Source organism: Ciconia boyciana, chromosome 9 (genome assembly GCF_034638445.1).
Source record: "Ciconia boyciana chromosome 9, ASM3463844v1, whole genome shotgun sequence".
In the NCBI taxonomy this organism is placed as follows: Eukaryota; Metazoa; Chordata; class Aves; order Ciconiiformes; family Ciconiidae; genus Ciconia; species Ciconia boyciana.
This window is the reverse complement of record NC_132942.1, coordinates 35628951-35655301: the sequence shown is the minus strand read 5'-3', so window position 1 is coordinate 35655301 and position 26351 is coordinate 35628951. Positions and strand designations below refer to the sequence as shown.

At 40.2% G+C, this 26351-nt stretch overlaps 1 protein-coding gene across 1 annotated transcript; it reads right to left on the bottom strand.

The window, feature by feature from the left end:
* On the bottom strand, nt 1–24381 carry GPI (glucose-6-phosphate isomerase). Its single transcript, XM_072872981.1, has 18 exons — nt 24199–24381; nt 18923–19013; nt 17918–17986; nt 14930–15049; nt 12770–12853; nt 12532–12678; nt 10284–10355; nt 9201–9245; nt 8311–8364; nt 7300–7360; nt 5558–5601; nt 5174–5326; nt 4689–4818; nt 4251–4327; nt 2800–2928; nt 2185–2260; nt 2035–2101; nt 1–443 (listed from the first exon to the last, which is right to left on the bottom strand). The coding sequence occupies exons 1-18, from the start codon at nt 24315–24317 to the stop codon at nt 320–322; spliced, it is 1662 nt and encodes a 553-aa protein (XP_072729082.1). The 5' UTR covers nt 24318–24381; the 3' UTR covers nt 1–319.
* Nucleotides 24382–26351: the final 1970 nt, after the last annotated feature.

Below are 26351 nucleotides of genomic sequence, written 5' to 3'. Positions count from 1 at the left end.
TTTTACTCATCCATCTACCTTTTATTTTCTAATATCAGTACGTGATCATCTTTAAGGAAGTTGAGGGATAAGAACTGAGGAACATACCAGCTGCACTTTACAGATTAACAGCCACAAAAATAGAAAGCAACTATACAATCTCTGGGTTTCACAAAACTAGTTTTCGTTTGTAACACTTGACGCAACAAGACTAACTGCAACAAGTGAAGAAGCTACATCTGTAAAGTGCTATTTTTGTTAGAAGTGGCTAAAAAAGCACAACTACAACAGATCTGGGTATTCGGTGGTTAGATTGTCGATGTCCTCCAAATCTTTCATTTCAGGCTCTGTGTTTTTTGATGAAATTGATGAGCCCATTTGTTGAGCTATCATGAGATGTCACTGGAGCATCTGACTCCAGTTCAGGTTCAATTTTCTTGGCAAGTTGTTTTCCAAGCTCAACTCTGCATTTATAAAAGCAGGAGAAGAAAGAAGAAAAAAAACATTAGTGCTAACAACTTACAGTATTTACTATAAGCCATTGATGTTAAAAATAGGTGCCAGTAAAAAAAAGTAACTTGACAGTGAACACTGATGAATGTTTTTCCCCTTCACAAATTACTGACAAAGTTAATATTATTCAACTCGGTGCCATTCATTAACAACTGGAGTTCTTACAGCTGCTTAGCTGAACAGACAGCTCTCAAATTACAGGATGTCTAAGAAGAGCAAGTTTTGTTTTGAAGAGTTAAGCAGAGTCTTTTCCCCTTCAGTACTCATTTGTGTTACGCAGCCTGCCCCAATGCAGAATGCAATTCAGCTTGCTACTGTTCACTGTTGAACATGACATCACTCAAAACACCGATTTGCAGCACGAAGACAATAAACAACAGCTGAGTTGCAGGCCTGGAAACCTTCCCCAACACTACAGCATGCTATCCAGGAGTTACAGCCACAGATAGGGTAAGAACCTAGGATACTCCAAAAGCTACAAGCAACTAGGGTGGTTCTACAGCATCCCCTCATTCCCGAGTTAGTTTTGGATGCCATTCTAGATTCTGATGTGTTGCAGTAAAAGCTGTACTTACGCCTATCCCACTCCTGATTTCAGAGTTTATAGTGGACATCAGCTTTTATTAGACAGTCTTCCATTTTCAGTTTCTACTACAACATTTTAGTTAAAGAACTTGCTGTGGTAGCATACCTCTAAGAAAACATATACAGAGACAGACCTATCCTTCAGCCTTTCAGAAAGCTTAGTGTAAACTGCTATTCTAGAGGCCTGTAGAGCAAACTTTCTCTTCCCAGTAACCCTGCACAGCATAGATTTTTTTAGGTGAAGCCTGCCTTACTTATTTCCCAATCCCTCTTTCTCCTGCATAAGTCTTCATACAGTACGTTGTACAATTAATATTACTACAGATTAAAAAGAATCTGATTAGCACCTGATTAGGTCTTCTGTTTTTAAAAGTGACAAAGTAACAGACTCCTTGTGAAGCTGCTGTTTCTCCACATGGAGCTCTACCATGAACCTTGGTCACAGGTGCAGCCTGCATTAGACCTAGGGCTCCTATATATGAAGACACCTGCCAAGAATGTTCTTGTGTCTCCACTATAGGAAAATTAAGAGGTGGTCAGCCTTTTGCCTAGCAGATGCCATTCAAACTGCCTACTAAATGTTTCTAGAGGTAAAATAATTCTTTTTTCCCTTCTATAAGGGAAATTATTTTCCCTTTCTAATTCTCAGAGCATGTAGTCAAGCAGGCTGAACATTTTACTCATTGCTGCCTTTTGTCTGCATTCACAGTATTTTTTTTTTTTTAAATCGAACTAAACAATGGTCCTTACCTAAAGTTGTATCTACAAAGTCGTTATGCATGAGTGAACAAGGCTACATGGTGACTTATCCCCAGAACATCTGTTTTCATTTAAAACCATCCTATAATAATTTGCTTTAAGTGTAACACTTAATTTTTCATTGTCTTTTCTAAATCATGACAGATTAACAAATACCACAGTCAGTAAGTATACAAGAAACAGATCAAAAAGACTTACCCCCACTGGTCATAACTGTTAATATCCCAGACAATTCCTTGAACAAATATCTTGTGCTCATACATGGCTATAAGCAGAAAAAAGATTTATCAGTAAGCTTTCTGATTAAGTCTTACCAAGCATTCACAGATGAGAGATTTATTTACTTACCAATGATGGCTCCCAGAGTGAATGGGTTGAGTTTTGTAAACATGATGGAATTGGTTGGTCGATTTCCCTCAAAGACCTTTCAAAACAAGAATTACATTGTTATGTACTATGCTGTAAAGCTCACATCAGAAACTGGCAGCTTATATTTTCCTTATAGGCAACATTGGATTATTTGTGTTAGCAGCAAATACAAAATCCTGAAAGTTTAAGGCTAACAACTTCAACCTTAAAATTGTATCATTTTCATGTTTTATTACAAACACAATAGCAAAATGTTATCTCCAAGCACCATTACTGGCTACTATGGGCTATAGGAAGAAGTAAAACACAATTCAGTATCCCCGGGACTGTGATGAGATAGTTTATTTTTCTGAAATGCCTCAAAAGGCCTCCAGATCAGCATGCTTTAGCAGGAGTGCCATTCACAGACTGCTCCACTAGACCTGACAAGGTAGAACCTGTAACACAACCTTCACAGCTGTCAAGACAGTAGCACTTGACAGCCACCGGAGGGCACTGCCCCACTAACAAACTCCATCAAGCAGACCAACACAATGCCCTCACCACCACAGTATCTAACTAGAGGACAGCTGTCAAGTGCCAAAGCCTGGTTACCTTATGGGGAAGAAGCTTCTCCAGAGCATCTCCACTCAGTCCTGCCGCTTGAAGTTCCTTGCGAGCTTCATCAGCAGTCTTTCCTTTCATCAGGGCCTCAGTCTGAGCAAGGAAGTTGGCCAAAAGGATCTAGCAGGTAGAAACAAAAACATCAACTCAAGCTACTGTTTCCTTAGCTTGTGCTTGAATCCAGATGGAGACCTAGTCTAGAGTTACAACTCTTGTTTAAGAGTATGGCAGTAAGACATGCTGTAGTTTTAAACTGTGTAATGCCCACTATTGCTTTTTACCTCAGAGGGCCAGGAGCCTTGATTACCATTTTAATAGCGCATGTACCAGACTATTAGTGCATGTACCAGACACTAAACACAACCAGAACTGTTTTGCAGAATCCTGCCCCTGCTGAAACTGATGCAAGCCTCCCAGTGAGAATAAAGGAGCTAGGATTTCACACACCCCTTTCACCCAGTATAGTCTCTACTTTTATCCCATGCTACACCGTATGAATGGAAAGCCAGGTGCAAAGATTGCTCAAGGGTAACCAACCAAGATGTACCTACTCCATATGAAGGAAAATCCTCCTGGCATACCATATACCAATCCCTACCAATACAGTAGAAGTTTTTAGTTTCCTATTCCCTGCCTAATGTTAGCTTGCAAATTCATGTGTGGTTTTGTCCTACCCGTTACATTGAAAGTAAACTCTTACTATATCTACAGTCAAATGAAGCCTTTTCTCCCCTTCTTTTGCAAAGTCATCTTCTACTTTCACATGTACTTGGTGTTACTTGACAAAAAAATATTACACAATTTAAATAGCACTTGTAATCTGAAACAATGACACAATTGAAATTTAGTGAGGAAACATGCTTTTTCTGTAGTATACAGTAAGTAGTAGACCTGGACACATTTCCACCTATGGAACTTAAAAATTGTTGGACATGGTTCACTGGAAATCCTTAGTTGGATGATACATTAAATTAAAAAAATTGGACTGGTTAAAAAGATATGTATGTGTAGAAGGCTATCACCCTAGTCATACTAGTATACTCACTGAATTTTGTTCTAGACTATAAGACTCGCAACAGCATCTTTAAAGAAGTTTGCATCAGCTCTGAAAATTTGCTTCTTCCTACTCTGCAAGAATTACACTCCTTACAATTCCTACAAGGAATTTTCTCTCCAAATACTTAATTCTTTCCAGCCTCAGTAGGCCAACAGGCCACACCATTGATCTGCCTCAAGAACCGTGGCTGCAATTTCTTCAAGAACAAAAGAAATTTTGCACTGTATATTATAATTTAGATATTTTTCAAGCCTATTGTGAATGTTCACAGAGCCTATGTGTATAGTTTCAAAGGGACATTTAGAAATCTTACACACTGCAATACTAAATAAGCTTCAATGCCTTCAGCCACAAGAAAATATGGGTGCCCTGACAAAGAACTTACCTTGTGATGCAAGCCATTTCTGACTGGATGCTGGGTCTGGACTGGGATCAGAAAGTCACACGGGATCATGCGAGTTCCTGTAAGAAAAGCCACGTTAATAACCCTGCAATAGGAAAGTCTTAGAAGATCTTCAATTCTCAACCTATTTTCAGAGTTACTGGAAGACTCAGCCACTTTAAAAAGCTTTTTTTTATTAACAGGAGTGGGAAGTAACAATACAGCTCAGTAGTTTCAGCTTCAGTTGACACTTCTTATTGTAGAGTTAAAACATGCATCCTGTAGCCTTCTAAAGCCACTAATTAAGAGCACCATAGCAATGTGATGCTAGGTTAGGTAAGAGCCCAACCTCTAAACCAGCATCAATTCTGCAGACTCTTCCAGCTTTGTAGCCATTCAGAATTTAATTCCAAAACGAGGTATTGAATAGTTTCAGTTTACCTTGATGAATGAGCTGGTAAAAAGCATGCTGCCCGTTGGTGCCAGGCTCTCCCCACACAATAGGGCCAGTACTGTAGTCCACACGAGAGCCTTTCTTGGTAATGTATTTGCCATTAGATTCCATATCACCCTAAAAGAACAGAAGGGCATTATCACCTTTCTTCAGAACTGCACAGTATCAATACAAGTTTCCATACATACTTCAACTACGAGTGCTGCTTGTTTATAGAAATTTCATAAGTATCAGGAATATAGCTGCTTAATGTATGTACACCAAGACAGAGGTCTGAGGAAAAAAGCCACCTCTAAATTAACTGAGCAAATAAGCTGATATCACTCTTGGCACCAGTCTCTTTAGGCCCTTGATTGCAGTCACTTAAATGTGTGTAATTTTAACCTAGAAACATACATTCAGGTTCTAGAACCAGGACAGAAGCATATCTACATAATTGCCTCATGAAACCTTTACCCTGTCTGAGCCTTACCTGCTGGAAGTAGGCAGCAAAGCGGTGCATGTATTGGTCATAGGGCAGAAGGGCATGGGTTTCACATCCATAGCAGTTTATATACCAGACCCCTAGCATGGCCAGCAGAACAGGCATGTTCTTCTCCAGTGGGGCAGTGTGGAAGTGATTATCCTATGTGACAAAGGAAAAGAATTACGCTTTTGATAAACTAATCTTCACCCCTCCCAGCTCTTAAATTGTTTTTATTGTTGTTTTGATCCAAGGAGAGCTTCCCAAGCACAGTCATTTCAGATGCATTGAGGGGACACAGGGAGCTGAACTTGAGAAACCAATCTGCCTTCAGTTATTTTACTAACAACTCTGTTAAGAGGAACAAATCTGAAATAGGCATCCCACACTCACCATCCAGTGGGCTCCTGCAAGCAGGCTCTCAAAGTTGTCAAAACCTAACAAGGGAAAAAGTCAGTTTGTATTTACTATTATAACTCAAACTTGATTTATCTTGTAGATGCAATAAAACAGTTGAGATTCCTTGTATGCAGCGAGGGTCCCAACTACTAATTGAGTTTAAAGTTGCACTCTGAATTCTCCCGAAACTTGCATCCACAAGGCAGATATATTTAGTTATGATTAAAAAGGGGACTTCAGAGCAAGTCCAGCTTCATGAAACATACTTCAAAAACCTTTGCCTAAAAATCCCCATTCAGGCAGAATGAGCAACTGGAAGGAAAACAGATGCTTTAAAACCAGGCTCTGTATTAAAGGTTCCATAGTTTTCATCAGCAGGTTTGAACACTTAGTCACTTAGCTGCAGTGGGAGAGACATCCCCCCAAAAAACAGGGCAAGGCTAGTACAGCAGGGATTTCTGTGTTGGTCTGAGGAGAAACAACTGTAATAAGGTCTTCTCAAAGAGAAAGGTTCCCCCTACTTCCCTGTTCTCTTAACAATTCACCTGATTTTTCTTTGCTCTATAATTAGGATATTTAAATCACCACTCATTTTCACTAATGAGTAGTTTAACTAAGACCATCCTTTCCTGCAAAGCCAGAAATCCTGATTCTTATATGGAAAAAATGGAGATGGTGGTGAAGTGTTTGGCAATCAAAGTAGCAGCTCTACCTATGGTCAGAAGCCAGCTTTGGGAAGTGAAGGATGTAAGAGCAAGAAGTGCAGATAGACTGGCATGTCAGCAGTCAGCACCAAATCTGTCTGACAGCAGACATGAAGTTTATTGCAGACAAAACAGTCAGTGCCTGACTGAAGTTTACTTTGCTGATTACATAGGTTTTTCTACACATGAAAAGTCCTATTCATATCATTCCAAAAACCACCAGTGTTTCTTTTAGCCTCAGTCTAAGGGAATTCCAGCTTTTATTTAGAAAAATAAATTACATTATGGTTTCAGACTTTAAATATCTGCAAGAAGTGATGAGGGAACAAATGCAAGGCTGCTGAACAGCCTGCTCACCAAGAAACAGCAGTTCTTAGAGCTCTTTGACATTCACTGTGTACTCTCCACCTGCATTTGAGATCTGCATCAGAAATGTCAGTGCTATCCCATAACAATGTAGGTGGGGATCAATTTAAAGGGTCTATGTTTGCTCCACAAACAACTGCAGATAGAAACAGCATTCCTGTATCATCAGGCCCTATAGACTGGAATGACAAGTACCGGGGACAAAATGAAGTAATGGGAGAAGGAAATAGTTAACAATGCTAAACAGAGCTCGTATGCAGAAGTGGAGACGTAAGATTTTGATGTTTAGTGTGTACGTACTCACAGAAACTAAATACCCTACTCTTAAATAGTTTAGGAACATCAATTGCAAGGTCTAATTTTCAACACTGATATGACTTTACATAAATCAGGCACTTTTGGCTATGCCAGTGACTAAAGAGATGCAATTTGACTATTTGTACCTAAGCATGGGTAATTTCCAAAACTGCATTTACAGTACTGAAATCTCAATGTTTCCATTGCATTACAGATTGTTTTTTAGCACAAACATCCAACTACTCAGAGTAGGTTGGGTAAAATAATGTTTGCCCCAAATCTGATCCACAATCATTAATGTATTCCATAGTTAAATTCCTGAAGCAAACAGATTAATTCTTGACATTGTTACATCATAGGAATACCTACCAATATGCAGGGCAATGGAGAGACCAATGGCAGACCACAGAGAGTAGCGGCCACCAACCCACTGAAAATAAGAGATTAGTTTAGACAGGAGGCATGCAAGCTTTTAAATTCAAACTTATTCAAACTGAGGAAACAGCAACACGTGTTTAGGCTATTTTCAGCAATATCAATATTCTTTCTGGTGATAATTCACTACACATTATATGGCATGGTCAAGGGAACCTGCACCTTACAGTAGCCCCCTGATGATTCCATAAGTATGCATTTTTTGAGACTTTAAAGTTATCCCACTTGTCTGATTTATATAACATCTGTTGAAGCAGATCCCTTGATGATTCCAGTTCACTTCAAATAGTAAATTTGCAGCTTGCGTTAACTGCTTTCCTAATATCACTCCTCTATAGGTAAAGCCTGCTTCAGCAAGATTATGACACTATCTAGGGAAAGGTAATGCTCTAGATAATTTCTAAACAGCACCTTTAAAAATCTAGTTTGTCAGGCACATAGTCAATGAGATAAACCAACCTGTTTCTGATTAAGTATAAGGGCCAAGACTAAAGGCAGTATACTTAAAATATGCATCTGCTATAAAATATCAAATTAGGCTCCCATTTCTGATGTTTGACCTTTACAGGCCTAGATTATATACAGTAGACCCCAACAGTCAAATGTCACAGCTTATAATAACTACTTACACAGAGGAATAAGCTAAGACTTGTATCTCCTGTTACCCAACAGCTGATTAGACAGCCAAGAATATAGGAGGCTCCTCTTCAGACCTTTTGACTGCAGGATTTTAATGGAATGGCCAAGAGACAAGACTGTTTTGCTTGCCTGACATGTTCTCAATTTGCCTTTAGTTACAAGTTTTCAGACGTTTCAGCACAAAGAATACAACTACTATAATTTAGGGGTTCTGTCAGTTTTCTGACATCTAATTAACATTTTCTGAAGCAAGTTAATTTTTTCTAACAATTAACATCTACCACACAACATTCGACATTTACTTACATCCCAAAACTCAAACATATTCTCTGGGTCAATTCCAAAGTCTTTAACTTTAGGCTAGAATAAAAAAAGCATGTAAGAACACCATAAGTAAAACCAACATTCTTAAAAAGCTTTGTCTAGCAAATAAAATACACAAGTTGGGTACCTATTAAATACACAATTCCCCAATTACATCCTCCATTTTAAAAATACATAGCATCCCATCAGAAAAGTGTACCTTCATTTCCAGAGATCACTATCACTATTCAGTAGTCTCAAATAAAAATCAATGGCATACACATTTTCTGATCAATCTAAGTGGCAATATAGTTAGGAGTTGGACTGACATTCAGTTTACACATAACAGAACCAGAATGGAAGAAAGGAACTTCACACCACAGTGCCTGACAGCCTCTCAATTATTGCAGAGTCTTTCTAATTGCTGTTGGTCTTTCTACTTCATACTTTTGCATGAAACACCACATCATGGTACACTGTGCTCATCATACGCTACAGATTATTCACACAAACTACCTGCATCACTTCAGCATGCACTTGGAGTCTAAAGAGTAATATTTGTTCACATAACTGCATTCACACACACTTAAGCAATTACAGGTAACACTCACTAATAACAGGACAGTCATTTCAAGTATGAGAGATCTTGATTTCAGATTTAAAGCTCTAGCAGAAAAAGCACAAACCTATAGTGAAGGTCCAATCTTGCTACAGTTCATTACCCTAAGTGTTTCAGTTATTTTCAGCAGAAAAAACATGCTTCCTTTCAAGAGGAAGGCTAACTATTGGTATTCAAGTAACAGCATCTTAAAAGATAGGCTTCCTTACTGGATTTTAAAATGAGGCTATCTTAAAGGTACAAAGAAAAAATAAAATAGATTTGTTGTACTTACACCATTGGTAGACAAGGCAACAAAATGCTTGGCCACAGCTGAAGGCTTAATAAAAACAAACAGATTGTTAGATCTAGAATGCTAATTACTTTGATTTCTGGTCAAAGCTGATCTGCTACCATTTACACTTAAACAAAATACCCTTGACTATCATCAGTTATTTTTGTGTTATCAATTTGAAATCATCTTATTCACATTCAGCATGAGATTTGGCAGCATGCCTGTCTGATGATATTCTCATGAAGCCCTCTGGAAGCAGTCACTACTTAGAGCAGCACACTATTTCCTTAAGAGTATGTTATCAGTTTGGAACATCACTAACACCACTTTGGAGCAGATGGAATTCGTTGTACATGCACTACCCTTCCGGCTAGAGTCAAAAGATCAAGACAACTGCAATTACTGATAAATCTCAAGCTCCAGATTTAGACTTTGGTCTTTCAGTAAGTGTTCTGGTGAACAAACAAGTTGTCTACAACAGTAGTGTAACAAGAAATTCCAAAACCCAGCTTTCAAACTAAGTACAGCTACCCTGACTGGAACAGGTTTAAGACCATCTTAACCTGAGCAGGCAGTATCTGCTTTTTTCTTTTAAAGGTTCAAAATAAGAGAGAATGAGCCATACAAGGTTTCTATTCATAGCACAGCCATCTGCCATAGATATGTCCATATATCACTCCAACCATAGCTTCATTTCTAGTTTTTAAAGGTTTGCCAAGAATTGGAAGGCAATGTCACATAAACACCATATTCTTGGATTTCCATGTCAGTGGTTCCACCAAATTATTAGCCAACTCTAAGGTAAATGCTACACTCTATCACTTAACAGGCAGGATTTGGGGGAACAATGCATAACAACCATTTATAATGAAAAACTAGTTGGTTTATCACTTTGATCGGACATAACAGCCTGTCACTAACCATGAAGCACTGAAGTGTTGTATGTACAGCATCTGCTGAGCTATACAGCTTATATTTGGGTAGCTATTGGCTCTGCTCCAAAGCACACAGAATGACCAGGGAGAAACTGCTCAACAAAAAGCTGTTGCATTCTGTTACATAACCTAAACATATTAGACTTACATCATTAGCAGCATGCAAGAACCACTCTTTAGCTGTTTCTGCGTTGGTGATAGTTTCTTGAGTGGTGAAAGTCTGCACATCATAAAACAAAGAAGTATGTAAAACACTGTACTTGAAATTGAAACAAGTTCAGGCTGCTAAAACATCATATGTTCCAGATAATCAGAGCAGAGTGATTCTAGGTGTTCACAATAGACAGCTGCTGCCAGATTTCAGCAAAAAAGCAAGCTTATCAATCCAGTAAGAATTAGTGTTGCTAGATTTACATATCTAGTTTTAAACTAGCATGTATCTGGAACTGGAATAATTATTCCCCATTTCTTACCTTCCCTCCCCCAAACTGTTATGCAAAACCTTGACAGTAAAATTTTCTACTTTAGTCTTTCACTAAATGTGAAGTTTTACCATTCAACTAAAAAGGAACTAATTGACCATCAAAACAGCATAACCTTGCTGGATTGTCCTCTTGTTCTTCAATTCCTACTTTTTCATGTAGGAACACTCATTTCTCCTAAGACTCTTGCCATAATTTTGTTTTGCTGATTAGAGGAAAACATTTTCCTGCTTCATGAAGTGTGCACAGAAGTTCAGTCATGCAGTTTTGCAAATATCTACAACCATTCTGATTTACTCAACCATCAAAATTTGGCTTTAAGGGTGAACACTAGATTCAGCCTACTCTCATCCATCTCCAGAAATATTTCATTATGAAACACAAGCCTGTTACAGAAAAAAATGCCATTCATCCTCTTCCAAATATACCCAATTATCTAACTACAGTCTGGCAAACAGAAATTGAAGCATTACTCTTTCAATTTGGCAGTCTTCTAAGCCTTTGAACCGTGATCCTTGAACTCAATTATTCAAAGTCACCATTAGTATTACTTTGTGAAGTTTCCTTATTACTCCGTAAGTTGTTGCTCAGCTGCAATATTGCCAAGATAAGATAATGAGCACCACCATAGAGCATGGCCAGCATTACACACATGTTCATTTGTTGCAGATTCTGTCTTCAACAGCAAAAAGGTTCTACTGTGCTTTACAAGTGGAGGCAACCCAAGTTACATAACTATGAAGTTTGTCTTAATCAGTTTCCTCTGCTAAGACAGAAGCATTCCTCAAAGGAAGATGGCAGCTAGCAATTATGTTTACAGAGTAAGTTATTAGCAAGGCAAGACTTAATAGCTGCCTTGAAGTCTGCATTCAGAAGTAAGTGTCATCTTATAACTACAACAGACTACCTTTACCTCTTTATAAGTAAAGCAACTTAATATTTATAGTGCTCAAGGAACTTGGCATTTAAGTTTAGGTGAAGATATTTTGTTACTACCCTAAAACAGAACGAAGATCCCCAAACTACATGCAACTCATTAATGCAAAACATTAACACAAAAACCAGAACACTTAACAAGTAACACTGTACTTAAGATAAAGGACCAAAAGTAACCTTAAATAGAAGTAAGGAATGAGACAAGATCTTGAATTTCAAAGAAATAACTGCATAGGATCCTACATTCCACCCACAGAGAAGTACAGTAAAATAAACTTTTGTGAATAAAGCTTAAACTTGTGTTGACTGAGCAATACACCCTAGACAACACGAAATCTTGGACATTAAACTATTTGCAACAAATATTTGAACCTGAAGGGGTTCTTTAAGTGTCTTTAATTAGAAGCAACTTCACTAACTAATCTGGAAGACATTAAAATATGAAATAAAGCCATGGAGATAGAGATTTACTGGCAAACCAAACATTCAAAAAGCTTTTCTATTGCATGTATGTTTTGCATTAAGATTTATTTCTAGGCTTCACCTTAACAGCACAGAGTACAGGTCTCTGCTCTATTCTTGCTGTTTAACAGTTACCGAGAGTTCTGACAAACAAAATTACAATCATTAAGTAACATCAAAACACCGCATTGAATTTTGTCCATCGTGTACCACCTATGCATTAAGTTTGTTCAATCACAAAAGGAATCTTGCACACTTCTACATACATTCCCCAATTCTAAAGCTCATGTGTCTTACTTGTTTAGGTTAAGTTATTTTCAGCACTTGACTTCTGGATCCCTAAGTATTTCAGTAGCAACACAAGCTTGTACTGCAAGTTTAGGACAAATCACAACAGGCCTGTTTAGAAGTAGTCCACCCTAGAAGTCCCTGATCTAGATGTTCCTGTGGACAGATCTCTGACTGAATTGTTTACAGTTAGAGAAAGTCACACCCCAGTGCTTGTATCAGACATACCTTTGACGCAATGATGAAGAGCGTAGTGTCTGGTTTAAGCTCAGCCAGGGTTTTGGCTATATGAGTACCATCAATGTTGGATACAAACCAAACACGAGGGCCGCCCTTGGAATATGGTTTCAGGGCTTCAGTTACCATCAGAGGGCCCTGGATAGAAGCAACAATTAGATTTTATCTTCATTGCAAGCATATACGCACACAAAGAGATGTGGAAGATGTATAGAAGTCTGGAGCTTACCAAGTCAGAGCCACCAATCCCAATATTGACCACATCAGTGATTGCCTTTCCAGTGTAGCCTTTCCATTCACCACTACGGACTCTCTGTGGCAAAAAAAATAATTGCAGGGGCTTTTATACTTACACTAAAGTTAGGGATTCTAACCATGGAAATAGGCTGTGTTTTCAGGCATTGTTGTAGAAAGTCTCCAAAGACAACTTTCAAGCTTCTAGACTTTAAAGCCTAGTCTCAAAGCTAGACATTCGGTTATGTCTAAGATGACACTTAATTAAGTGTTAGAAGTCTAATGCACATATATAAAAACACACTGCAAGGTCAAACTCTCCTTCTGTGTGGACTGCTATAGCATTTACACCAGAGTGTTGGCAAAGGCAAGAGAAATCAAGTTAAAAATGGGAAAATCTTGGGCATTAAACTATTTGCGACAAATATTTGAACCTGAAGGGGTTCTTTAAGTGTCTTTAATTAGAAGCAACTTCACTAACTAATCTGGAAGACATTAAAATATGAAATAAAGCCATGGAGATAGAGATTTACTGGCAAACCAAACATTCAAAAAGCTTTTCTATTGCATGTATGTTTTGCATTAAGATTTATTTCTAGGCTTCACCTTAACAGCACAGAGTACAGGTCTCTGCTCTATTCTTGCTGTTTAACAGTTACCGAGAGTTCTGACAAACAAAATTACAATCATTAAGTAACATCAAAACACCGCATTGAATTTTGTCCATCGTGTACCACCTATGCATTAAGTTTGTTCAATCACAAAAGGAATCTTGCACACTTCTACATACATTCCCCCATTCTAAAGCAATTTTCTACAAAAAGTCACCTGATTATGCTGATAGTTCTTCTCCTTCCCTACAGATGTTTAACTTAAAGCTTTTTGTTTTTCCAAGCAGAAAATCTATTTTTAGTATACACCATGTAGCCTGTAGATGATGTTGCCAGTTTTAAAATCCCATCTGCTTAAGTGAGTCGACTGAAACAAGCATCTTCGTTAATCTTTCCAAAGGAACTGCTTAACATGATTTTTATTTTGCAGAGAAGATACATCTGCATAGGAAGTGATATTCACAGGCTCATGATGATTGAAACCATCTAGCAATAAAGAGGGTGGCACCAGTGAAAAGTCTGGTTTTGCACTACCAAAATCTTAATCAGTTAAAAACTCTACAGTGGAAAAACAGACCATTGAATTTCTGTGGCCATTCAATTCTTACATTATCTGAAGAAACTACCAAATTCAGACCAATTAGTGTCAGTTGTTGTTTTGGCATTTATCCATTAGGAACTAGACATAATCCAGGCTCATTTTGTACAGGTTAACAATATGAGTTGGCCACGATACTGGCCGCTACCACCTGGATAAGACTCACAATAGCAACCAAGCAGGTCCAGGTCCTCAGCCATGTTTTAAATGCACTAAAACTATTCAGTAAGCTTTTACTGCTTATATCACATATAAATCTGACTTTGTTAGAGTGCTCTATGAAGTTCTTCAGAGCATTTCCTCAACTGATCTGACAGATGCCTACATTTTAAATATGTACAGAATCAAAGAACAATTAATGATATTTGAAGATAATGGTTAACTGCTGTATTTAACCAGGGAACAAAAAACTTCCATGCTGCTAAAGCTGCAAGCAGAATAGAATCATAAAGGAATCTGACCTAAAATCAGAATATATTTAAGAAACTATTTAAGTAGAACATAGTCAAACTACAAGTGAGCTGGGAGCTTCTACCTCTGTCCTGATTTTGCACAAATTTTAAGAGGCAGTTTCTACTTCATAGAGTCAAGCAGTTGAAAATTAGCAAGAAGAAATAAGGCAATATTTGAATGGTACTTAATGATTTACAAGACTTCTGAAGTAAATGCAAGATTACTGCTAAAAGAGCAAGATCTAAAGAGCGCATTAAAGAAAACCCCAACTGGGAACAGAGAGAAAAAAGTGAATCACACTAAAACCAGCTCCAACTCCATGCTTGAGACAGAACTATTATAAACCTCAAACAAGGGGTCAATCACCTCAAAAACCTCAATCACAATAATTCACATAAACCAGTCTACAATCAATGCTTCTCAAGACACATATAAGAACCTGGCTGGGTATAAAACAAATATATGAAAAATAAGCTGTGGTGGTACTTTATACCTGGCAGAAGTGTTTCATTTTGTCCAACACTTTGTTTACTTCTGGAACAACATCCTTCCCATCTACAAGTATTGGCACATTGGAACGATTTCTCAGAGCAATATGAAGCACAGCTCGGTTCTGAAACAAGAAGGGAAAAAATTGATGAAGCTATTTCAAAATTATATCCACAGGCCTCAGGCACCTCATCCAGAAGGTAGTACAATCTTCAAGACTTAAAAATCCTTTAGACTAACTGGAATTAGTAAAACAGTAGTTTGTGTGTATGTGTATACACACACTTGTCATCAGCTATCTAAATCACCCTCTCATTTCATAGAATCGACGCAGAGGGGCTTACAAAAGCATATAATATGCAAAGTAAACAAATAGTTTGTTTACTTTGAAAAGAAAGCTCAAAATCCCTTGAAAAGCATTTAATGATTGAGGTTCAGAATTCAGTCATCATAATTATTTTGGCATGCTTCAGGTATACAAGGATGAAGTTGTTTCCTATTAATGACAATACTGAAAATCAATTATAACAAGCAGCCAAAGTTATTTTATCTGGCATTTTCTCAATTATCCCAAGTAGTCCATTTTGTATAGGAAGAGACAAATATGTAGTTAAACAATTGACAGAAAATGAATACAATAGCCACATTATTCTATCCACTGCCCACAATTAAATGTTCCCTGAATACTTGCACACCAGATATGTAGGTGGTAGTTGTTATGAGAAAAAAATCTGTTAGCATGCACCGTATTATATTAATTCTCCACAGTTCTACACAAGTCAAAGCATTGAAATCTGGCCTGTGATTCACCTGTTCAGGAGCTTAACAGCTTTAATCTAGAATGAAGGAGTTCATCAATACTAATGAACAAATTAAAAAATTAGTCTGCTCTATCTCATTGTTCCTCACAATGAGAGGCATTGTAAGACAAAGACAACACAGACAATCAGAACTGCCAAGTTATGGTTTAAATACCAAATGCTAATTCAAAAATCATTGAGTTTGCGGTTACTGACTTGGAATACGAAAAAGCTCTTTCAGTTGCTAATTATCAGTGTACCCACTTAAATTTGGGGTGAATAGAGGCAATTTTTTTGCAACACTCAGCCATGGAATGGTATTTGGTAAATACTGCTCATTATCAGGCTTGAAGGAAGCTTTGTCTTGATCAAGAGAAGCAGTCATACTTGACCTGATGTCTACTGTTAAACAGAAGTATTTTCTAAATAGCGGGTGGGCTATGAAGACTGTCCCCATAATGAGTGGTCAGATATGAGTTACCTTGTTATGTGCGGTCTTTGTGCCATATCAGGCTGCAAGTTTTAACTCATCTGGGACAAACACCTGGCAATGACACACTTGGGTGCACTATAAAGAATTTCCACATAAGCACACACCATGCAGCCAATGCCTGCAGCACCAAATACAGACAAGTCTTAAATACTTAAAAAAATAGCTAAAAAATGTTCTAAATCAGAACAAGAGTAGTGGACAAGTCAGTTCTTGCAATTAAGCAGCTCCCTTCTGTCTTATTGCTTTAGATTTATTCAGTCATGCTGTTTGACAGCATCCTGCTTTTAAGGTCTCATGACAATTCCACATTGTCCACGTACTCATATTCCAGAGCCAAACCAACTGATTTGATATTCTATACAAGCAGAAAAAGTTAAACAAACCAAATCTAATTCCAAGTCAACCTCTGACTGTAAATGAGCAAGTCTGATAATGAAAAAGATGACTCATCATGCAGGTAATTGCTACAAAATTGCTGTTTCAAGACAGTAGCAAAATAAGGAGCTAGCAGCAGAAGCCAAATACATCACAGTTTAATATTGTGTTTAAGTGCTTTCCGTGAAAAGTGCACCCTTCTGAAGACTTCAGCTGCTACGCTTGCTCTCCTGTAGACAATGAAGAGTAACTCCATAATACATAGTCAGAGATGGGCTAGCCCTGTAATAATTTGTGTTACATGAGGCTAGCGAGAGGCAATATTTGAGAAAACAATCCTCCAGGTAGATTTAAGATTTATCACCCTCTTTTCCCACTTCCTTTTTTCACTAGCTAGAATTACATTTGTGAGTTGAAGGCACTGACACAGAAGGAAGAGGAACCATTTCTCCAGTGAAGCTTTATCTGTTTCTGTCTGTGCACTTTTACAAACATGTAGCATTCACAAACAATACAATGTCCAACTGCTGAGTTATTTTAAGCAAACAGCTTGTGCAACAGCAAAATCAGTCAATAACCAAGTCAAAGGAAATACTGATTGCTGTGAATTTACCTCAAACATACTAAATAGCCTTAAATATTAAAGGCAGACTAATAAATCACACTATACTGTTGTGTTTCCAGTTTTCATCCTATTTTTAATTTCAGAAAAGGGTACAGTTGGTTTTCTGTATGTTTTAGCAAAGATTTAACCATAATTACAACCTTCAGATCTACAAAAAGATGATACTCATCCTCTTACTGGAACTGGTGGCTAATTTCCCAAGATTGTTTATAGTCTCTACTGTTAAATGTACCCAAAGATAAGGAGCATCAACAACCCCAAGCAGAAAGTCTTACACAATCCTCACTAAAACTTTGTAGGCAGTTTACTAAGCTTTATGAACACTGACATTAGGCAAAAGCAGGTAAGGGATACCTGGAATGCAATACTCTGCTCCGTGCCCTTTGCAAGATCTAACTCATCTTCCTCTCTACAAAAGAGGGAAGAGAAGACAAGAAAAAAATATACCACCAAAATATCTAAAAAAATTATGTGTGTTGAAGGGAGGATTGAATAGCTTTATTCACACGCATTTTATTCTGTCTTTTTGTCAGAGGTGTAAAAATTTCACATTTAAGTAGTGCGGCAAACATTACAACCACTCTGCATTTCAGAGTACCAATTAGAGTGTTTTTTCAAGACTTCTTACACAGATGCATGAACATACATAATATATAGGCAGAAGTGAGGGGAAAGAATCATGGACAGAAATAGCCTTACCTCAGTGAAGTTGATCTTCTCTCCACTGAACATGCGCTCTCTGGCACCTTCCACACCCCTTGACTTTGCCTGAGAAGAGTAAAAATAGATTCATCTTAAAAATAGTAGGAAGTCAACAAGCACTACAAAGGTCCAGCTACATTAAAGACTGTGAACATTAACCACATTAAGGCAGTGAAACAAAAATTATGGTATTAGATTAAAAGACCCACTAGATTCTAGCTTAAAAATTGATTCTCCTATTTTAAAGCAAGTATTTTTACGCAGTCTGTTTATTTCCTTAAGAGGTTACACAGCAACATATACTGAATGACCAAGATGCAATGAATCCATCTTAATTACTCAGTTTCATCTTGTCATACTGCTACAGAATTTGTTAATGATTCTTTGTACCAGCTTAGAATTATTTTTTTTTTTTAACTGAAGAGTAGCAAGAGTAATTTTGCTATGGCTATTTTTGTTTATTTTTCCCTTTTAAAAAAATCTGTGTCCTGTCTGGTCTAAGCCTTTGGCTGAACCAATAGTTAAGGGTTGTAAATATGGACACCATGCCAAATTGAAGTTAATGACACAAGCTTCTTAAATTACTTCCAACTGCAAATGAATCTCAAAAACTACGACTGCATGACATATGAAGTATTGTTTCAATTGCAGGTACAGAAGACATCGGCTTCTTTTACAACTTTATATGAATCTCTCATTTTACTGCAGACCTCAGTAACAGTGCCACGTGCCAGGTGGCCTGTTACACAGACAAAAATCTTTTCAGTGAGCACAAGAAACAGATCTGTGCATTGAAAAAATGGCCTTGTACCTTGGGGCTAAAGGACAATGCAAGACTTTGAACAGTGCCAGGTTTTGTTAACAGATGCCTTTTAACTTTGATGGTCTCTCAAATTCAGAGCTCAGTGTATATAAACAATGCTAGAATAATCAGTTGCAGGTAAAAGTTAACTTTTTAAAAAAAACTATTTGGTTTATTAATTCAACATTTTAAAGAGTTACCAGTTCCATCAGCATTTTCATCACTTCCTCTGTAACAAGGTTCTTCGAATAATCCAGTAAGATATCCCCATGGTCAGTATTCAGAGTCAAGCTGTCAAAACAAACAGGTTGTTTAATTGCACATTTGCGACGAGTGACTGTTTTAAGCAAGACAATGATAACTCCTCTACAGATTACAAAATAATTGGAATCCTAATTATACTAAGTTAGTAAAGATGACCTGAGGGACTGATTTGCCCCACAAGTTTCATAAAATGACTTACTAGTGTGTTGTTTTAATTGAAGGCCATGGTTTTCAACAAGCTAAATTATAGTGTCCACCTTCTGCTTGTGAAAGTCCAAATACAATGAAGTATATTTAATACACAGTTGGACAATCACATTCTGTTTTCACTGAGCCACTTGCATTCTGTAGCAATAATTAGCTTTCTCCTAATGTTTCACAGGTAAAAAGCTTATCATTCTTTTGCTGCTAAAAAATTAAACTGTCTTCCTACAAGTCCTTTCCACAAATATAGTCATTCTTTTATAGGGAGACTTGAACAAGCCTGATTTAAAAATCTATACAACTTGATGTATGGAAGCATTCTGTCAACTACTATGCAAAATTAAACCTGATTTGTGCATGGTGTAGTCTCACTGTCCCCACTGACTCAGTGGAAGTCTCCAAATTATTTAACTAATCCTCATCTGAAAGCTATAGCCTAACACTTCAAAATACAAGCTCTTTCAGGTTTACATCTGAGGTGAAACACAGAATGGTAGTCCAATAGAAATCAAGTGAGCCCATTTGTATTTACTTCTCATCTACCTGAGAAGTTCTACAGTGCCTCACAGCACAGTTTTCTACCCATTTCTTCTTTGTACTAATTTACAGCCATATTTACCAAGTTTGTACATTTACAAAATGCACATTTACTCTAAACTGAAGAATCAAAGTTCTGTAAGTAATTCAGTAGGTGTTCTATAAAGGCACAGAAGGCCTTTTATATCTTACTCTCACTTTAGCTCCACATGTACAAGCCACAGGAAATTGCATGCATCTAAATTCTCAATGTTTCTGTGTTGTTCATCATCTCCCCTGCTTTTTCTTTCCCAATACTCAAGCACAGAAATATGTACTGTTATTTTAGTGACCACGTATGCCAGAGACTTCATAGTGACCAACCTTGGCATAAGAGCAGGCAAGATTCTGCAAAGGAAGAATGGAGCTCAACTTGCAATAACAGTAATAATCAGCAAGGCCTAGACATTTGGGTGGTTTCATTAACTTGAGAAAAAAACACAGCAACATGTCCTTTTTCTGGTCTTAAAATACAAGAGGCACTAAATATGGACAGGAAGGTGTCTTCAAGCACAATCTTAGAAGAGTGTTTCTTTTACAGGCAAGAACACAAGGCGAGTAAGGAAAAAACAGTATCAATACTGTTCATCACCCTTCTCTTCAGTGGGCTGCAAACAGTAATCCTGAAACCCTGACCATCCAGCACAAGGATACCTGGAATATGGCTAGCTAGGGAAAGGACTGTTACCTCTCACCTGCCAAATTTGCTATTTATCAATACAGTACAGAAGAAAAATAAAACCTGCAAGTCTTTCTATTTGAGATTTGATGCAATTTATTTACAGGCAGGTCTCAGATTTGAACACATTTTACTAATGATACAGCAAGGCCATTAGTATACTAATACTTCTTCAGTTTCGAGAAGTAGAACTCTTAAAATTCTCATCTACAGTTTAATATAGAAAGATAGTCTTTCCCAGCGTTCTACTCCATGAACACGAAATCCTTACAATCTTTTATTTATGTTTACCTGACATATGCCTGCCTTCTACAATTCATTGTTATTTTATTTGTATGAATAAAAATCCATCTCACTAGACCTAGAAGACAAAGTATCCCATGAAATTCTGGCTGGATTCAAATCGCTACTCATTTGAAGAAACTGCAGAAAGACGGCATCCCAAGACATTTCATGCAAAAAAAGCAAGCAATGGCTACTAGATCTAACTTCCCACACACAAGGTAGAACACACAGCATGCAATGTCATCTCATCTTAAACCTTTACACCAAGAGATCCACCCTTTATTTAAACAGAAGCCCAAAACCCTGCAGCTCAGTTGCATTCTGCTACACTACCCATTCTGCAATGCAGCAGCTAATGGTAGCACTACCCAGGTGGAGCAAGAGCCTTGTCACGTAAGCCACATCCACATTTAAGTGATGCAGGCCTTAAGCAGGAGGTCACCTGCAGCATTTCAGAATGATTTTATCTCCCATCTAAACACAAACTAAAGAAGCTGTATGCAACCCCTAAATGTATTATTACACATGAGTTCCCTGGTGGCATGTTTTCGATTTAGATTGGAGGCTCTTACTGATCCTTCATAATGGACAAGCCAACTAGCAGGAGTGTAATACTAGTATGCTTTATATCTTGCACTAGCTATTTGCATCAAGAGTACCTTAATCAGCATCCAGGTATCTATTATCTGCTGAGTTTTATGATGGCTGCATCAGATCAGTTCTAACCCCTTCAAAACTAGTACAGTTTTTGTAGTGAACAACCCATGTTGTTAAGACCCACTCTTCCTACCAGACCTTACATTTGGATGGCAAAGAAAGCCAAAGGTGTACCCTACAAGTTTGACTACATTCCCAATCAGGAAAACAGGATATACAAATTCTGAGGAAGAAAAAAAGACAGAAGGAAGAAAGAATCTTCTATCTATATTCTGTAGGACACAATCAGTGAGTGTAAGGTTCTTATAATAACATTAAATAGATACTTGTACTCAGATATAAAATATTCAGACTAAAAATTATTCACACCAGTCTGAAATTCCTCCAGAACCAGTATCAGGAAGCACTTTTACATGGGTATAAGTTCCTCTTTTCCTTCTAAGAGAAGAGAGATAGTCAATGATTTTATGATAATACCTAGCAGAACTAACCGAAATGTATTCATAAAAATTAATTTCACATGAGGAGAGAGGTGCAAACTACAGAGGGGACCTCATGGCCAAACCTCCAGACTGTTTAGGCGTTCAACAGATGTCAGCTACCATCATTGTGCTGATCTGGCTCATAAAGTGGCAATCAGTGAGGAGTATACAAGCACATCTGCCAAACTAACCCAGGCTGTCTGTTCTGCAACTGTATTTTGCTATGAGAAAGTTCTCCTGGTAGTCTAGAATGTGTTGGTTTATCAGGAAACAGGACCAAAATCATGAAAAGAAAGGATTAACGTAGATTAAGTAAACTTAAAACACTTCAACTATTTCCTATTCTTATGGACAGCACAAAAGGACATTAAGCTGGGCAGCTATTTGAAACAGATAACCTTGGTAAAGAACGTTTCATAAAAAAATCTGATGAACACATTCTAGGAGACACACTGATTACTTTCAGCACGGGGAAAACCTGGTAGAGATCAGTATGTGTGCCTGAAACAACAGTTGTGAAATATCTTCTCCTTGGTTAACTGTGCACAGTAACAGTGTAACACTCAAAAAAATCCAAGTATATTACACATTCACAAGAGCAATTAAATACAGACTATTTGCGATTGAGAGAGTATACTTTATGGTTAAAGTAGCTTGGATAACATTAAAGTGACAGCCAATGAGATTAAGATGCAGTGCTATCCCCAATAAGAGTACTTGCTTAAGCTATTCAGGAAGGAACCTTATAAGAAACCTCTTGATTATACCTTTTGATTTATTTAGCTAGCTTGCTTCAGCTTTCCTTTGTTCCAAGGATGTTAGCAAATTTAATCTCTTCAGATATACTGGAGATAAGGAAAACTTGCAAACAGAACTAGCTCTATTAGAGAAGAGCTAGTAGACTTCTATAGGATAAGATTAATAAAATTCTTTTAACAGTATAAAAAGTCCTGTTAAAAGAGCCAGATGAAGTCAATACTCCAAAGATTTAGTATACCTTTTCCATCAATGCAAATGACATTTTAACTCTTGTATACTGGTATGCAGGACTTCACATGCAATGTTTAATTACAACTTAATAATTACCTAATGAGCACAAAAGAAATAAAAGTCACTTTACCTAGGATGCTAATGAAAAGCTTTATACATGCAACAAGTCTTATCACAACACTCAAGAACAGAAGCTCACTGTATCTGTATTACCCAGGCTCACTTTAAAACTCCAGTCAGGAGTGCATCTACATGGTATTAGACTTTTCAGATTGCTGGTATAGTCCAACAATGTAACCACATGCATGACTTCTCAGCACAGTCTCCAGTGTACAGAAAACATTAGTCCCACTTTACAGGATGAAACAGCTGAACGTTATCATACTGCTTCCACTTCTTACTTCCTCCTCTAGCAAAAATATGTTGCAATGCATTTTCCGTAACACGGATAGCATGAGGCAAGGGAGGGCTAAACCTGCTAAACATCCCCCTTCCCCACCCCAGGGCAGGGGGAGGCACCGCCGTGCTACTGACAGGTAGGGGCACATGGACGGATGGCTCTTCCTCATCCTATCACGGAGCTTATCATGACTAAGCACACGAGTGCGAGAGACTGAGAAATGAAGGACCCACAATGCCGCTGTGCGAGCCGCAGCCCGGCGCTGTGCTTCCCGGCACGTACCCTGCTGCAAGGCTGAGTCAAGGACAAGCACGCACGGCCGCCCTCCTCGGGGGCTGCCAAGGAGCGCCCTCCCGCGCGGCACCTGCCCCCCGCGGCGCGGCGGGGCTCCCGCCCGCCCGGCTGCCCACGCCGCGCTCCCGGCAGGGCGCTGCAGGCCCCGGGCGCATGTGCCCGGCCTGCGATCGGCCTCCGACCGGCCGGCGCGGCTTCAGCCAGCGGCAGCCGTCCTCTCCCGGCCCCCCTGCCCGCCGGCAGGAGCGGCGGCGAGCAGAGCAGCCGCGTGTGTGCGCGGTGCCACCCCCCGCCGGGCCCCGCTCCCTTCTGAGGGCCGCACGGGCAGGAGGGAGCGGAGGTGGGCGACGCGGGGCTCTGCCCACCACTGCGGAAAACGCGGCCCCGGCCAGGGCTCCGCGGAGAGGGCGCATCCTTCCCGCCCGCGGCGAGGCCCCGGCTCTCCCGCAGCGCCCACCTGAGGGAGGGAGGGAAGGAAGGAGGAAGGGAGCCAGCCCCACACAGCCTCGGGCCTCGCACGCGGAAGTGCCCGGCGTGCCAGCAGCCTCAGGGCCTGGCGGGCCGCGGCGGTCGCCGGGGAGGGCAGGGGCTGCTGCTGCCCCGCTCAGCCGCGAGGGAGGGCGGGCAGGGGCTGCCCAGCCTCACCTGAACTTCTGGAAGCGATCCTTGTCGGCTTCGAACAGCTGCCGCAGGACGAGCTTGGAGGAGTTCGCCTTGTGCCACTCCAGCAGCTTCTTGAAATGGGGGTCGCCGGAGAGCGCCATGTTAGCGGCCAGGGAAGGCTGAGGCGGACACAGCTACCGCACAGACGCGAACAGAGCTACCGCCACCGCCTCCACTTTTATAGCGGCGGCGCGGCCTCCCGCCGGCGGCCCCGCCCCGGCCCCGGCCCCGGCCCCGGCCCCCCTCCTCTTCGCGGGCCGCCCCGCTGGGCCCTGGGATTCCCTCACTGCCGTGCCAGGGGGAGGGACGGGCAGTCAGCCCGCTCTGCCGGTCCCTGTGAGGGGGAGGCGGTGGTGGCGGTGGTGGCGGCGGGAGCCGGGGCTCCAGCGTTGAGGTCCGCAGCGTTCGCAACGGCTGGGCGTTGCGCGGGGCGGGCAACGGTAGCGGCCCCCGCGCAGGGGTCGCCGGCGCCCGGGGCTGTGCAGCGCAGCCCGGTCGTACATCCCGTGTTGAGGGTAGAGCGGTTTCCCCGTCACGGGGCACCTGTGCGAGGCGGCGGGCGCAGCGGTTCGGCGGACACTGCCTCGCCGGCCGCTCTGCTTGCCCACCCACCCGCCAGCAGCTGCCGCAGTTGTGTCAGGGCTGCTGCTCGTGTAGGTGCGTAGGAAGTTGACCAGGTTAAAAATAATGTCTCTTCTCGGGGTCATTTTTATTCTGGGTCAGCCCCACGGCCTGGTCCTACGTGGCGCAGCCCAGCTCAGGGGGACGACGGGCTAGGGGAGCTGGTGAGGGAACCGCCGCTCGCTCTGTGGTCGCAGCACCAGGCCTCAGTGGAGAGATGCGGCTCTGAACCCCGGCCTGGCACCACCGCCGCCCCGAAACCTGCACTAGACATCTAAACCCCCCAAAGGGGTGCCCACCCTTTTTGCCAGCATCATCCACCCGCTACTTCAGATGGCCCCTGCACGACATGTCGGCTGCCCTGGTTCGCGCTCTGGAAACATTGGCTTCCCCCCCCCGCCCCGGCCATTACATAAGGAGCTTACACGCCTGAGCTGTGGTCGCGGGGGCTGGAGGCCTGCGCTGCCGGGCCTGCTCTCGGGCGGTGGCCCGCTCCCTCGGAAGGCAGGCCAGGGCAGGCAGGCGAGCAGCTGTGCCGTTCTTCAGGGGAAAAAAAGGCTGTTCTGGACATAAAGCAGAATGTTATTTAAACCCGGGCGTGTGAAGGAGTATGTCAAATTCCAGAGATTGCACTCTGCAGTTTAGGTGAATAAATCCCACTGAAGTCATATTATAAGCACCTAAGCCCCTTTATGGATCTGGGCCTAAATCAGAGTCACAGAGCATGAACTTGACTCAGATCACTAAAATCACAGCCCAAGTCTTAAGCAGCAGAATCAGCATATTTTCCTTGCTGCAAAACAAAAAACATTCTTAATTGATCCTTAATTATATTAACAAATGTGTACCTCTAGTATAGTGACAATAGACTGTCTAAAAAAGGTCCTTCCTTACCTCACACTTGCTTCTTTCTAAGGTTTGCTTTTTCAGACTTAAAATAACTGTTTAATAGGCCAAAGCCTTTTTCTTCAGCAAAACAAATCTTAGCCACTTGATACATTTTATTTTTTTTTTACATTTTTGGAGGCCACTCTCATCCCTGCCAATCATAGGTTTGGGCAATTTCTCCAAGGCAAAGCTGCTTCTCTCATGCTGCCTGAATCTACCTGACCATCCATCAGTGCATGTGGTTCCCTGCATACCTTCATGTAAGGAAAGAAAATGAAACAAGAAGTAACAATTGGACTATGGAGTTGATTCCACAAAGAAGCATACAAGTGCCCAGTAAGTCTTTAAGAAGCTACTTAGGTCATCATGCACGCTGCCATGTAAACTTTACACATTTTCCTTCCTTTTCAAGCCTTTAGGATAAACCCCTCGATAATCCTAGACTCCTGTTCATAGTCACTCTGTAGCCTAGGATGTAAAGTTCTTTGGCTTAATAAATATCTCCTACTAGTCACAGGGAGAGAACAAATATCCTTTTTAAAATGTTAACCTTACTGATAGCATTTGATAGTCAGCCATGAAATGCTCCTGACTCACCTGTCTGATTTTTCTCAAATCAGGGCAAA

What these genes read in the sequence shown, in the direction of transcription:
- GPI (XM_072872981.1), bottom strand. Translation starts at nt 24,317, where the DNA reads ATGGCGCTCTCCGGCGACCCCCATTTCAAGAAGCTGCTGGAGTGGCAC. An exon ending in AAATGAAACACTTCTGCCAG is followed by an intron (nt 12,854 to 14,929) that starts GTATAAAGTACC and finishes TTTTTGCCACAG; the next exon opens with AGAGTCCGTAGTGGTGAATG. An exon ending in TTACCAGCTCATTCATCAAG is followed by an intron (nt 4,328 to 4,688) that starts GTAAACTGAAAC and finishes CTTTTCTTACAG; the next exon opens with GAACTCGCATGATCCCGTGT.